The sequence below is a fragment of the Scyliorhinus canicula genome, chromosome 20 (genome assembly GCF_902713615.1).
Source record: "Scyliorhinus canicula chromosome 20, sScyCan1.1, whole genome shotgun sequence".
In the NCBI taxonomy this organism is placed as follows: domain Eukaryota; kingdom Metazoa; phylum Chordata; class Chondrichthyes; order Carcharhiniformes; family Scyliorhinidae; genus Scyliorhinus; species Scyliorhinus canicula.
In genome coordinates, this window is record NC_052165.1 from 42,606,025 (window position 1) to 42,620,146 (window position 14,122).

General features: G+C 43.6%; 1 protein-coding gene across 4 annotated transcripts in view; it reads right to left on the bottom strand.

Annotated features, from left to right (window-relative positions):
• The window catches only part of LOC119954877 (anoctamin-4), a 242,162-nt gene extending 231,926 nt beyond the window's left edge, over positions 1-10,236 (bottom strand). For 2 of the 4 annotated variants that reach the window (XM_038780490.1, XM_038780487.1), the window contains exon 1: positions 9,930-10,234. In XM_038780490.1, the coding sequence (XP_038636418.1) occupies positions 9,930-10,164 (235 nt within the window). In that variant the 5' untranslated portion in view covers positions 10,165-10,234. Of the gene's footprint in view, positions 1-9,929 lie in introns of all 4 variants that reach the window. The other 2 variants (XM_038780486.1, XM_038780489.1) reach the window with 2 other exon arrangements.
• Positions 10,237-14,122: the final 3,886 nt, after the last annotated feature.

The following is a 14,122-nucleotide window of genomic DNA, read 5'->3' on the forward strand; positions in this document are numbered from 1 at the left end:
GAGATACAAATCAACAGGGCCGAATGAGGTACAGATGGCTGGGAGGGAAGTTTCCATTGTCTTTGCAGAACACAGAGGATTAAAGTCTAACCTTTTTAATTTTCCATGTCCTCCTTTCAAAGGTCAAAGGTATGCCTTGACACCCTACTAGGTGCAAAACTCTGAGTTCTCTCAGGAAGGTCTGCCAATACAATGCACATAGGAATTTTCCAGAAGGAGTCTCTTGACAGTATCTGCAATCTTTTGATCAGTGTCTTTTTTGGTAGTTCTTCAAAGAACACAGGTCTTCTTTAAACAGTTCAATGTTCCCGTAGTTAGTTGCAGCTTGAAGCCCCGCCTTCTCAGCCTTGCTGGTCGCCTGAGGTGTGGTGATCCTCAGGTTATATCACCACCAGTCAGCTCTCCCCCTCAAAGGGGAAAGCAGATTATGGCCATCTGGGACTATGGTGACGATACCGTTTACCTAGTTAATTGTACGTTGTGGAGCATCCTCGCGCCAACATCGTCGGCTGTCATGACGGAGGTGACACTTAGGAAACTATTAAAATTGCCTTTGTTCATCAAGGTTTCGCTACCCCAGAGTGCGGAGAATGCAGGGACAGTGAGTAAATTTAAGGAGGAGTTCGACAAATTTTTAATTGGTAATGGGTTGAAGGGTTATGGAGAACGGGCAGGACGGCGATGTTGAGGCCAGGATGCGATCAGCCATGATCACATTGAGGATGTTAGGCTCAGGAGGCTAAATTGCCCACTCCCGCTCCTAAGTCATGTGTTCTAGGGAGGAGATACTCTGGCTGATTTCGCAATCCAGCTCTTGGTCTGTAGCATTGTAGGTAACAGATGAGGAACATATCAGCCATAATAGAATGGCGGAGCAGACTCGATGGGCCAAATGGACTAATTCTGCTCCTGAAGACTTAAGAAGAACTTATAAGGTTTCTCCAGAGTGCTATTGAAAGGTTTCAGGGAGGTTCTTTGAAAGGTGCACACATCACGCCTGCATCAGTATGCAGATGCAAAACTATCATCCACACAAGAATGGCTCACCTCTAGCCTCAGTAAAATTGATTCTGTTCACATTTCTGCACACTACTGCACATACACAGCAGGATCACAGACTGGACAGGGGGAATCCAAACAATACCTAGCTGGACTCACTATTGACTGAGTTCACTATGTCTCTTTAAGAAAGGTTATACTTGCATTAAAAGCAGTTCAAAGAGGCACAACATGGTGGCACAGTGATCAGCACTGCTGCCTCACAGCACCAAGGACCTGGGTTTGATCCCAGCCCCAGGTTACTGTCCATGTGGAGTTTGCACATTCTCCCTGTGTCTGCGTGAGTCTCAACCTCACAACTCATAGATATGCAGGATAAGTGGATTGGTTATGCTAAATTGCTCCTGAATTAGAAAATTAATTGGGTACTTTAAATTTACACATTCGTGTTTGGAATTCTCCTCCCCAGGCAGTAGTGGAGCTGAATCGTTGAATATACTCAAGGCTGAGTTAGATAGATTTTTGATTGGCAAGGGAGCCAAGGGTTATGAGGTGCAGATAGGGAAATGTAGTTAAGGCCACAATCAGCCATGATCTTATTGAATAGTGGAGCAGGCTCAATGGACCATATGGTCTATGCCGGCTCCTAGTTCTTATGGTTACCGTCAATGAAGCAAACCTAGTCAAGAAACACTAAGACCTGTCAGAGGTAGGATGAAATATACTTCTATGAGGGCTATAGTCTATAAAGACATATAGGTGCAGAGTCACCAGTTAAATGCACAAAGTCATACTGCTGGAATTAGCCCCTTCACACTCATATAGATGTAAGTTCCCCTCTAGTCACTCAAAGAACAATCATGGTGAGGCCCATCTGTAACCAAGTGAACTGGAAGGTTAAGGGTTCAAGTCCCACTCCAGACACAAATGCACAAACTCCAGGCTGATACTCCCAGTGCCAGCACCGAGGGAGTGCTCTATTAGCAGACGTGCCTTCTTTCAGGTGAGATATTAAACTGAGGCTTTGCTTATCCTCTCAAATAGATGTAATGGCAATAGTAATATTATCACTGGACTAGTAATCCAGAGACCCGGGCTAATGCTCTGGGGACCCAGGTTCAGATCCCACACCAGCAAACGGTGAAATTTTAAATCCTTAAATATTATATGTTTAATGATGAATTATGAATATTATCACTTTAATGATGCCCATGAAACCACTGTCAATTGTTGTTAAAAACCCATGCCCTTCAAAGGTGGAAATCTGCCATCTTGCCTGGTCTGGCCTACATGTGACTCCAGAACCGCAGGTTGACTCTTAAATGCCCCAGCAAGCCACTTAGTTTAAGGGCAATTAGGGATGGGCAATCAATGTTGGCCTAGCCAGTGCCGCCCACATCCCATCAATGGATATGGGAAAAAAATTCAAGAGTCGGGGAGCTTGTGTTTATTAAAAAAAGTTATCATATCGATTTATTGTTTGATTGATTGATTTATTGTCACGTGTACCGAGGTAACAGTGAAAAGTATTATTCTGCGTTTATTATCAGTCCTGGCAGATCACTCCATACCTAAATACATAGAACATACAATAATAATTAATACTTAAAGATCATACTATAATACCGATTATAAAGGATGTAGGAAGAGGATCTGCAGGGAAGAGCTCGCAGAGAATCATCACACTGGCGCAATCTTGGAAAACATATTTTTAAATATAGAATCCAATTGCAGCCCGTTGTTGGGTTATTTTGTGTCCGACAGGAGGATCTGGTCTGACTCCCTCTCCCCTCTGGCTCTCTTGTAAATAAATCACTGACATACAAACCTGTAAATTCCCAGAAAACAATTAGTGCGTATTACAAATCACCAACGGCATAGCTCCATGGGGTTGAGTGTGGGAAATGATTCTGATCAGGTTCCTTTGCATTGAATAATGAAAGGCAATTAGCCTTAATTGTTTCTTTTGATTGAATACCTGACATTATAAACAGAAGGAGGGAGAATTACATGATGTGAGAGGGATGGGACTTGTGTTTATCTACAATTAAGACCTTTGTTACAAAGTCAAACGTCTGAATAGGTTGCGATAATTACCTCACTGGAATCCAATCACATCGCCATTAAAATCAAATCACATCGGTATTGATTGACCTGTCACTGATTTTGCAGTTTGGTCTTTCATACATTATTCACTATAAATATATTTACTTCTTTTTAAAATTGCATACATTACAACAGTGAATTCAAATGTACTTAATTGCCTGAAATCGAAATAAGTAGACGAAACATTGCAGCTGACTGTAATTTTATCCTGCGGACCGTGGGTAGTAAACATTTGTCAATAAATTTAGGAATAAAATGCATCAACTTATTCAGATTTCATGTGACAAATTGTTCTGTGCGTTTTATGTTCATCAGATGGGACCTTGATGCATTGGTAGGACTGTCTTACAAGTGGAACTCTTGTTTCTGGTTCGAACATTTTTGGATTCACTGTTCCACTCCATATTCTCGGCTGCCGCTACTACTGAGGGAATGCTGCTCTGCCTGAGGTACCAGCTTTCAGATGAGGCATTAAACTCAGGCCCTGCCTGCCCTCTCAGGTAGATGTCAAAGATCCCATGGTGCTATTTTGAAGAAGAGCAGGGGCAATTTCCCCATTGTCCTGACCAACATTAATCTCTCAACCAATATCACTCAAGATAGATTATCTGCACGTTATTGCATTGCTATTTGTGGGGCCTTGCTTTGCGCAACTTATCTCCCACAATTCTTATCGTGACTTCAATTCAAAAGTACTTTGTGCTCCTAACATAAGCAAGAAATGTTGAACAAAGGTTTGAGTTTTAGCAATCCAAGGGTGGCTGCTCCAAATCCTTCGCTGTTTCATTTAGAAATAGAATTTAAGTCTCCAATGATAGGTGACATGATATGTAAAAAGTGTCTTGATGTTCCTCTGATAGGATTAAGCCCAGTCCCATTGCTCTTAAATAGCTTTGTTGGGTTGGAGATTTGTAGATACGTCTTTTTTGGGGGAATAGATTTTAATTTGCATCCATTGGGGATCAAAACGCACTATCCCAAAGTCACACCCCTAAAGTTCCTGAGCAACTATCATAGAAACCATGTTATTCTCTCTGGCTGGGATAAATACATAGGCGGCAACAACAACAGCTTGCATTTAAATAGTGCCTTGAACATTACAAACTGTCCCAAGCCATTTCACAGGAGCATATATCAAACAATCCAAATACAAGGGATGAATAAAGAACAAGACAGCATTTGGGATACTTGCCTTCATTAGCCGAGGCATAAAATATAGGAACAGGGAGGTTTTATGGAACTGTATAAAACACTTGTCAGGCCACAGCTAGAGTATTGTGTGCAGTCCTAGTCACCACATTATAGGAAGAATATAGTTGCACTAGAAAAGGTGCAGAGGAGATTCACCAGGATGTTGCCTGGCTGGAGCGTTTCAGCAATGAAGAGAGGCTGCTTTGGGGCTGTTATTGCCCTTAGAGCAGATAAGGCTGAGGGAAGATCTTATTGAGGTATACAAAGTTGTGAGGGACATTGATAGGGTAGACAGGAAGAAACTGTTCCCCTTAGTAGAGGGGTCAATAATCGGGGACATAGATTTAAGGTAAGGGGTGATTTAGAGGGGATTTGAGGAAAAACATTTTCACACAGAGGGTGGTGGGAGTCTAGAACGCACTGCCTGAAAGGGTAGTGGAGGTAGGAATCCTCACAACATTTTAGAAGCATTTAGATGAGCACTTGAAATGCTATAGCGTACAAGACTATGGACAAAGTGCTGGAAACTGGGATCAAAATAGATAGGCGTTTGATGGCCGGTGCAGACACGATGGGCTGAAGGGTCTTTTTCGGTGCTGTAAAATTTTATAACTCTTTGACTATGACACTGAAGATTGAAGCTGGTCAAACTGGTGCCATGAATACATTTCCCGCTTGCTACACAAATATTCATTTCAACAGCCTAACTGGTAGTTTCAACCTTGACAGCACTTCCACAATGTTACAGACATTTGAATGAACAACCTGATCTCACACAGGTTCCTGTGCCTTCGGTAAAATACCTGTGATTCTTTTATAGAACATATCAACAGACAGAAGTCGCGATGCACGTTCAATGAATTTATATTTAAATGAAGCTTCGGTTGGATAACCAAAATTCAAAATGGAACTCACACGATCTACAATATTTTAAAAACCACACAGTTGCTTTCACATCAAAAAATAAAAAGCCTGGATGATTGTTTAGTTCTCATTTTGTGCCTGAAATCTCCCTGAACGTGGCATAACCCAAAATATTCTATGTCTTTTAATATGAAAAAAACCTGAGTCTGTAGCTCTGTTGCACAACAGGAGTTGCTCCCATCCTCCCACAAGTGAGTGCGGAAGTCTAATAAGGGGCAGGCACAATATTTCCATGGAGTTTCAGGTAATCAGAATGTGACATCGTTTTCTCTCATCCTGCTGAATGTATTACTACAAAACTCAGTCCTCTCCTCAAGGTCACAATGAATTCCAACATGCCATTGAATAGAAAAGCAAAATATTGCGGATGCTAGAACAAGAAGAAGCTGTTCTTTCGCTGCCCCTCCCCCACCCCCACATCCACCCCACCCACATCCCTGTTAAAATTCCTTGAAAAAGTAATGGTGATTTTTACTAGTCTGTAGACATATGGGGAATGGGTGGGTGGTAGTCGAGATTCAAGAATGTAATTTGTGCTACACTGAGTTCTGAAATCAAACACAATTGCATTTATTATAGGAAAAGATACGTTCATGAAGTATTTTATCAAATTTTCAGGAGGGCCCAACCTGATTTACAATCAATGGATGATACTTTCATAACTGTGGCCATTGTTGTAAACACTGTAACCAATTTGCACAAAGTAAGATCCCGCTGCCAACAAATTATACTCTTTGTGGCCTGGAATTTCCTGCAATGGCAGAACTTGATTTAAGGTTAGATCCAAAAATGCACCCATCCAACCAAAGTCAATTGCATCTCACTAGACTACAATCTATTGGGATTGTGCAAAGCACCAAATCCAATTCATATATCTTTCATGTGGGAATATCAGAGTGTCAGCTCACTAAACTATCACCCATGCCCTTCAAGCACAGGATGTTTCTTTTTATCATTCATAAAAGGCGGGTGTCAATAGTAAAGCTAACATTTATCGTCCATCTCTAATTGCCCTTCAGAAGGTGGTGGTGAGCTGCCTTCTTCTTGAAGCACAACAGTCACTTTGGCGCCAAGCCGCTCGAGATATGAGGGCAGATGAATAAAATCTTGGCAGGTTTCAAGAAGTTCCTCAAAGGAAGAGAGTTGGAGAGGTTTAAGAAGGGAGTTTCAGAACTCAGGGCTTAGGCTGCTAGAAGTGAATTGAAGGCAATCTGGGATGTGCACAAAACAGAAATGGAGGAGCTCAGAGATCTTGGTGGATTGTAGAGCTGGCAGTGGTTGCAGAGATAGAGAGGGGACATGGAGGAAATTAAACATTCTATCATGAAAGTATAACAGTCTTTTCTCAATACTTGAACTTTGGTCTATGTGTGATAGTGAAGTGATTAGTTGGACCTGCCAAATCAGCACTATCATTTAGGCCGTATGTTTAATTTGGATCTGGGCATGTTTCTGAATGCAGATAAGCAATAAATTGCAGGCCAGTGTATTTCTCTTGGTGATGATGGAGGGAGGTACACGATAGTAAGGAAACTTTGAATAACACTGGCATCATTCACATGCAGCCTATGTGGAACTACAGCCGTATCAAAGCCCTCAAATGGAAGCTGAAATGGTATCACCCATCTTGTCACCTTATTGATGTTGACTGACTTGCTGTATCATTCTAGTACTTTCTATGCTAAGGTTTGTGGTGGAATTGGTAATCCTAATCTAATTCCAAGAAAAGTGTGATACTAACTTAGCCAAGGTGCCAGAAAAATGCAGCGCTTGTTTTAATAAAAAAATTATTGCAATGTTTTATTTCCCATATAACTGGTTCTCTAAACTACACAATGAATCCATTCTAATACACAATATATTCAGCACAGTGCCTTTCATAGGACTAATGACAGACTGACTAATGGAGCAGGCAACTGACCTTGAAAGAGTGTAATCAGACACCTATCTGTTTCTGAAAGCTTGTGTAATGCTATATATTTGCCATGGGTTTATGTGTATATATCCCCAAAATTCAGGTCCATCTGTACTTCTTCCTTGTAGGAATATCAATTTTTCAGCTCACTAAACCATTACCCATGCCGTTTCAGCATAGAAGATTCAAAACTCGTTTTTCAATCATTCATAGGAGGTAGGTATCACTGACTAGGCCAATGTTTATTGTCTATCTCTATTTCTGAAGGTAGTGGTGAGCTACCTTCTTGAACTGTTGCAGTTATTTTGACTAAGTCACATGAGGTGTGTGAATCTCTGACCCTGTTGCACCTTGCCCAAATCCTGCTATGCTTGGAAAATAGCGGGAGAGCCCCAAAATGGGGTTTGCGTGAGGTGCCGAAGGGTGCCCAACACTGGGCATGAAGGGGCAGGGCATAAAGGTGGCCGAGCCTGAAAGATGGGCACGGAGGGGGTACATGAAAGGGGCGGGCATAAAAGCAGTCATAAAGGGGGGCATTTGGCAACTCAATAGCGGGGTGTTGGTCACCTGTGGTTGGGTCTTTACTTCTGGAAACTGGGTGCAGGGGGTATGAAGGGAGACACATTGAGAATGTCCCAATGCCAAAGATGCTTTGTGAGGAGGAAGGTGCTGATGCCGGCGAGGCTGGTGGAGAGGGGGAGGGGGGGGGGGGCACTGGGAACACTGAAGCCCTGATGCTGGCGATGTTGGGGGGTGGTGGGGGGCCTGAACTGTCACTTTGAGGTAGGAGCATCCTTATGAAGCCAGTCTTGCCAGTATTTAGACCTCGCCCCTTTCAGAGCCGGTGCAAATCACACACACCCCCTCCCCCCTCCAAAAAAATGACTAATTGGGGGAAGATCGGGATACAAATCACACTGGCTTCACACTGATTTTCCCGCCCTAAATTACACATAGTCATTTTTGGGAGAATTCCGCCTGAAATATTTGGGAAGGTGAACAAAAATTCGGTAGGTTTGTAGAAGTTCCTCAAAGGAGGAACGTCAAAATACAGCCAGGTGGCAGAGTGAGCCTGTTCCACCATTCAATACAATTGTGGCTGATCGGACACGTCAATGCATTTTACCCACACTATCCCCATAACCCTTTACAATATTGTTAATCAGAAATCCACCAATCTCTCCCTTATAATAATAATAATCTTTATTGTCACAAGTAGGCTCACATTAACACTGCAATGAAGTTACTGTGAAAAGCCCCTAGTCACCACATTCTGGTGCCTGTTCGGGAAACATACTCAATGACTGAGATGCCATGGCCCTCTCAGGTAGAGATTTCCCCAGGGTCTTGCCGAAATCAGTGAATGGTTCACCACATTGTATGGCATTGTATGGCCCTGGACGGGGCTGTAAAGCTCCACCCATGGGATTTTTTAAATGCCCACGAGAGGGCAGTCAGGCCCCACAGTGTAACATCTTTTCTGAAAGCCTATCTGATGATGCTGCACTCCCTCGGTACTGCACTAGAGCGTCAGCCTGAACGTTTGTGCTCAAGCCCCTGGAGTAAGATTTGAACTCACTGCCTTCTGACTCATGGGTGAGAAAGTGTTGCCCAGAGTCCTGGTTGACAACCACATAACATGTATTTCAAGTCAGTCAGACCCCACAGGACAAGGGTGACAGGTCACCTATCTTGAAGGACTGTTAGATCAGCTCTGTGTTTGCCAAACCCCCAAACTGAAAATTCAACCCCTAATTGGGATTTGAGCTAATTAATTCAGGGCTGTTGGAAGCACCACAAGGCTCTGTCCGACAGTCTCCCCTTTTAAGTGGAAATCAGGAAAAATTAAACAAGCAACATTTATTTCAACAGTGCCTTGAGGTAATTACTGAATCAATTCGCAACCCAGCCACACATTGGCACTTCCATCAAATTTAAAGTGCTCTTTAAACCCACACACATTGTACACTCAGACCAGTTGAAGGCCCCTCCTATCAGGTGAATAACACAATAGTTAGTTATTGACATGCTTTGCCAAGACACTTAATACGAGGTTAACTATTTAAAACAATGTAAATGCTTGAATAAATAATTGGCACTGTTTGAAATGCTAACCATTGCGTTTAACACAATAGCATGGAGCCTGTCTAAAGCTAACCCAGGAAGGCTTTTATTACAATAATAGGTGATACTGAGACAGTGGCTTCGTGCGGCTGTTTATGTGAATACAATTCTGAAATTCTGTATTATTCAACCATTGTAAATCACTGTATAATTGTACTTATTTAGTTACTGTACAGAATTAAACTTTAATCTATAGATTAAGATTACATTCCAGCTATCATCTCTAATTGGCTGGCTGCTTGTTTTGTCAACACAAAATATTAGTGATCCAATTCAGTTCTCTATTTCTGTCCCACACAGATTGTCTCTCACACATTCTCTTTATTTCTAGACTTTCTCCCTTTCTGCATCGCTATTTCTATTTTATTCCTCGTTCCCGATTTGTCTCTTTATGCCTCTCGCTCTGTCTCTGTTTTCTGTCCATCTCTGTGCTCTTTGTTCTCTCTCCTGTTCTTATTCGTTTCTCTGGGTCTTTTCCCCCCCCCTGCCTCCCCCCCCCCCCCCCCCCTCTCCCCAGTGTGTTCCTGTCTTTCTTTGTATTTCAGTCTTTCCCACCTCTCCATCCCTCAATCTGTATTTCTCTCACACTCTTTTGTTCTTCTGTTTGTCAGTTTATCCCTGTCTCTCTCTCTCTCTCTCTCTGTCTCTCTCTCTCTGTCACATTCCTTACCATGTCCAGTTACAGACGACCCTCGGGATCTAACTTCAGGCGGGCTCTGTGTCAAAGCCAGGGATTCCCCCCGCACTGGCTGCTGTCCAACCTGCCGCGCTGACACTTGGCGATCTGCAACCCTGGAACCTTTTAGATCCAGCGAGGCGCTCGGGAACAACGGGCTGATCTTCATGGCTGGGCTGCGTTTGGGACTCCGGTGCCCATCCGTCCCGGGATGAGGAGAATTCCACATCCTCCCGCAGTGCGAAGCACGGGCTGGGAGTCACTGAAGCCACTCGAGTCCCATCGCTGCCGCTGGCAATGAGGGTTCTGCTGGAGCAGTGTCTCTGAAACTCGTGTAATATGTCAGCCCAGCTGCATCCAGGCGGTGTCTGTACACGTGGTGGAGCAGATTGACATTCCCGTGCACTGGGGAATTGGGCAAGCCTGTGCCTCCTTTCCTGGTTTGGGCATGAATTGGGCATGAGCAGCACATGTCTATTGTAGAGGGTGCCCAAATATTTGCTTCAAGTGTTAGTCACAGGGCTGAGCCCGTGTCTGAACGGGCTACAACACCATAATATTATTGCCTGCGAATATTCCAGCATCATGCAATTGCAGGAGGAGGCCATTCGGCCCTCTGTGCTTGTGTGGGTCCTTTGAAAGAGCTATTCATGGAAAAAGGGTGATTTTCCCCTTTAAATTCTCTGATTCCACTGCAAGTTGGCAACAGTGTTTAGATTCAGAAGATGCTGTAAAGAGAATACTCCATTCGCATCTGTCTCCCTCAGGAGATGATGGACTACACCCAGGGTTTATGCCACATCTGGATTAAACATGGTCTGATGTGGCTGTCGAGGTTGATTGCTGACTGGCAGTCCCTTCCACACCGAGCACAGTTCGTTTTTCCTTCATCTTTTCCACCACCTAGCCATTTCTTTTCTCCTGTGCTATTTCTAAGTCCTTCCCTTCTGCTCATCTCTGGTCAGCAGTGACGATTTTCCACGAATCAACTCTGACCTCAGAATCTGGTAGCAGCTCGGACAGCCTCGGAACCTCCTGAAGCGCATTATAGCCATTGAATATGTTTGAAGTGCAGACACTGTTGTAAGATGAAGATGAAATGTGAGTGTAAGCTAGCTAGTAATATAAAAGAAGATTGCAAGAGTTTTTTTTCAATATATAAAAGGTAAAAGAGACGCAAGAAAGAACATTGGACCACTGGAAAATGAGGCTGGAGAAGTAATAATAGGGAACAAAGAAATGGCAGAGGAACTGAATAGGTATATTGCATCAGTCTTCACAGTGAAAAGCACGGTGACACAGTGGTTAGCACTACTGCCTCACAGCTCCAGGATCCCAGATTGAATTTCGGCCTCGGGTGACTGTTATGTGTGGAGTTTGTACGTTCTCCCCGTGTCTGCGTGTGTTTCGTCCAGGTCCTCTGATTTCCTCCCACAGCCCAAAGATGTACAGGTTAGGTGGATTGGCCATGCTAAATTGCCCCTTAGTGTCCAAAAGGTTAGGTGGGGTTACTGGGTTATGGGCATAGGGTGGAGGAGGCAGACTCGATGGCCTGAATGGCCTGCTTCTGCTCTGGAAATTCTATGTAAAGACACCAGTGGTATACCAGAACTTCAAGAGAGTCAGGGGGCAGAAGTGAGAGTAGCAGCCATCACTAAGGAGAAGGTTGGGCAGCACGGTGGTGCAGTGGTTAGCACTGCTGCCTCACGCGCAAAGGACCCGGGTTCGATACCGGCCCCGGGGCACTATCTATATAGAGTTTGCACATCTCCCCATGAATGGGTGGGTCTCCCCACCACAACCCCAAGATGTGCAGTGTAGGTGGATTGGCCATGCTAAATGTGCCGTAATTGGGGAAAAAAAGGATTGGGTACTCTAAATTTGTTTAAACAAAGAAAAGAAAAACAAAATCACTAAGGAGAAGATCGGACCGGATGGACTACACCCCAGGACTCTGAAGGAGATAGCTGAGGAGATTGTGGAGGCATTGGCGGTAATCTTTCCTGGAGTCAGGGAGGGCCCCCCATGTAAGAAGGAAGGGAGGCAGAAGACGGGAAATTGTAGGCCAGTTAGTCTGACATTGGTCATTGGTAAGATTTTAGAGTCCATTATTAAGGATGAGATTGCAGAGTATTTGGAAGTGCATAGTAAAATAGGGCTGAGTTAGCACAGCTTTGTAAAGGGAGGTCATGCTTGACAAATCTGTTAGAATTCCTTGAGGAGGTAATGAAGAAGTTAGACAAAGGAGAGCCAGTGAATGTGATCTATTTGGATTTCTTGAAGGCCTTTGACAAGGTACCATACAGGAGGCTGCTAAATAAGATAAGAGCCCATAATGTTTGGGGAAATGTACTGGAATGGATGGAGAATTGGCTGACTGGCAGAGGGGAGGGAGTGGGGATAAAGGGGTCTTTTTCAGGATGGCAGCTGGTGACTAGTGGTGTTCCGCAAGGGTTAGTATCGGGACCGCAACTCTTCATGATATATATTAACAACCTCGAAGATGGAACTGAGGGCATTTTGCTAAGTTTGCAGATGATACAAATATATGGAATAGGTAATATTGAGGAAGCAGGGGGCTGCAGAAGGACTTGGACAGACTAGGGGAGTGGGCAAAGAAGTGGCAGATGAAATACAATGTGAAGAAGTTTGAGGTTATGCACTTTGGTAGAAAGAATAGAGGCATAGACGATTTTCTAAATGGGGAAAGTCTTCGGATATCTGAAGCACAAAGAGACTTAGGCGTCCTGGTTTAGGATTTCCTTAAGGTTAACATGTAGGTTCAGTTGGCAGTTTGTAAGGCAAATGCAATGTTAGCATTCATTTCGAGGACGAGAATACAAGAGCAGGGATGTACTGCTGAGGCTGTATAAGGCTTTGTTCAGACTCCATTTGGAGTATTGTGAGTAGTTTTGGGCCCCCTATTTAAGAAAGAATGTGCTGGCCTTGTAGAGGGTCCAGAGGAAGTTTTCAAGAATTATCCCAGGAATGAAGGGCTTGTCGTCTGAAGAGCGGTTGAGGACTCTGGGTCTGTTCTCGTTGGAGTTTAGAAGGATGAGGGGGGATCTCATTGAAACTTACAGGATACTAAGAGGCCTGGATAGAGTGGACGTGGAGAAGATGTTTCCACTAGTAGGAAAGACTAGAACCTGAGGGCACAGCCTCAGACTGAAAGGACCAGATGACTGACATAAGGAGGAATTTCTTCAGCAGAGAGTGGTGAATCATTGCCGCAGAAGGCTGTGGAGGACAAATCACTGAGGGTCTTTCAGGCAGAGATAGTTGGTGTGGTCATTTGGCAAACATAGACATGTTCAGCCAATCCCGAGTTACCGTTGTGGAATTCAGGCTCATCACAGGCATCGTTTTATGGCATTTGTTATCCTGCCGACGGGGTTGGTTGACGACTTGGACATAACAGAAATTTGCGTCATCTGAATTTGATGCATTGCCATTTCACTGTATATAAGTTCCTGGATTGATATTGTTGTTGTAGATTTGTTTTTCTTGTACTCTCGTTTCTATTCTAGTTTCCCCTTTGATAATTTTTCTATGATATCCTCTATTTCTAAGATGCAGCTGTCTCCAATTCATACAGATCTGGGTCCAGCCACAGTTCATGATTTATTTATTTATTTTTAAAAATAAATTTAGAGAACCTAATTCATTTTGTCCAATTAAGGGGCAATTTAGTGTGGCCAATCCACATATCATGCACATCTTTGGGTTGTGGTGCCGAAATCCACTCAAACACGGGGAGAATGTGCAATTTCTACACGGCCAGTGACCCAGAGCCGGGATCAAACCTGGGACCTCGAAAATGTGAGGCATCGGTGCTAACCACTGCACCACCATGCTGCCCTCCAGCTACAATTCATTAGCTCTGCTTCACTCTGGCAATTTTTGGTGGGGGTGATGGATTTTTTTGTGTGTGTAAATGAGATATGTGCTAATGTTTCGCTGGAGATATAACAAAGAGTTATTGAGGCACACCCCAAGAAAAGTCAGTGCCACAGAATTTAACCCTTGTGACATCAATACATCCAAACAAACATTTTTTGAAGAAATTTGAGTCACTTACGACAGAACTGTAAAAAACATCGTTCAGGCCAATGTAGTCATTTTAAGCAATCTGCATTTCTGCTCTTCATTTCGACGTGTTAATTTCCGCCAAGGATGAAACTTTA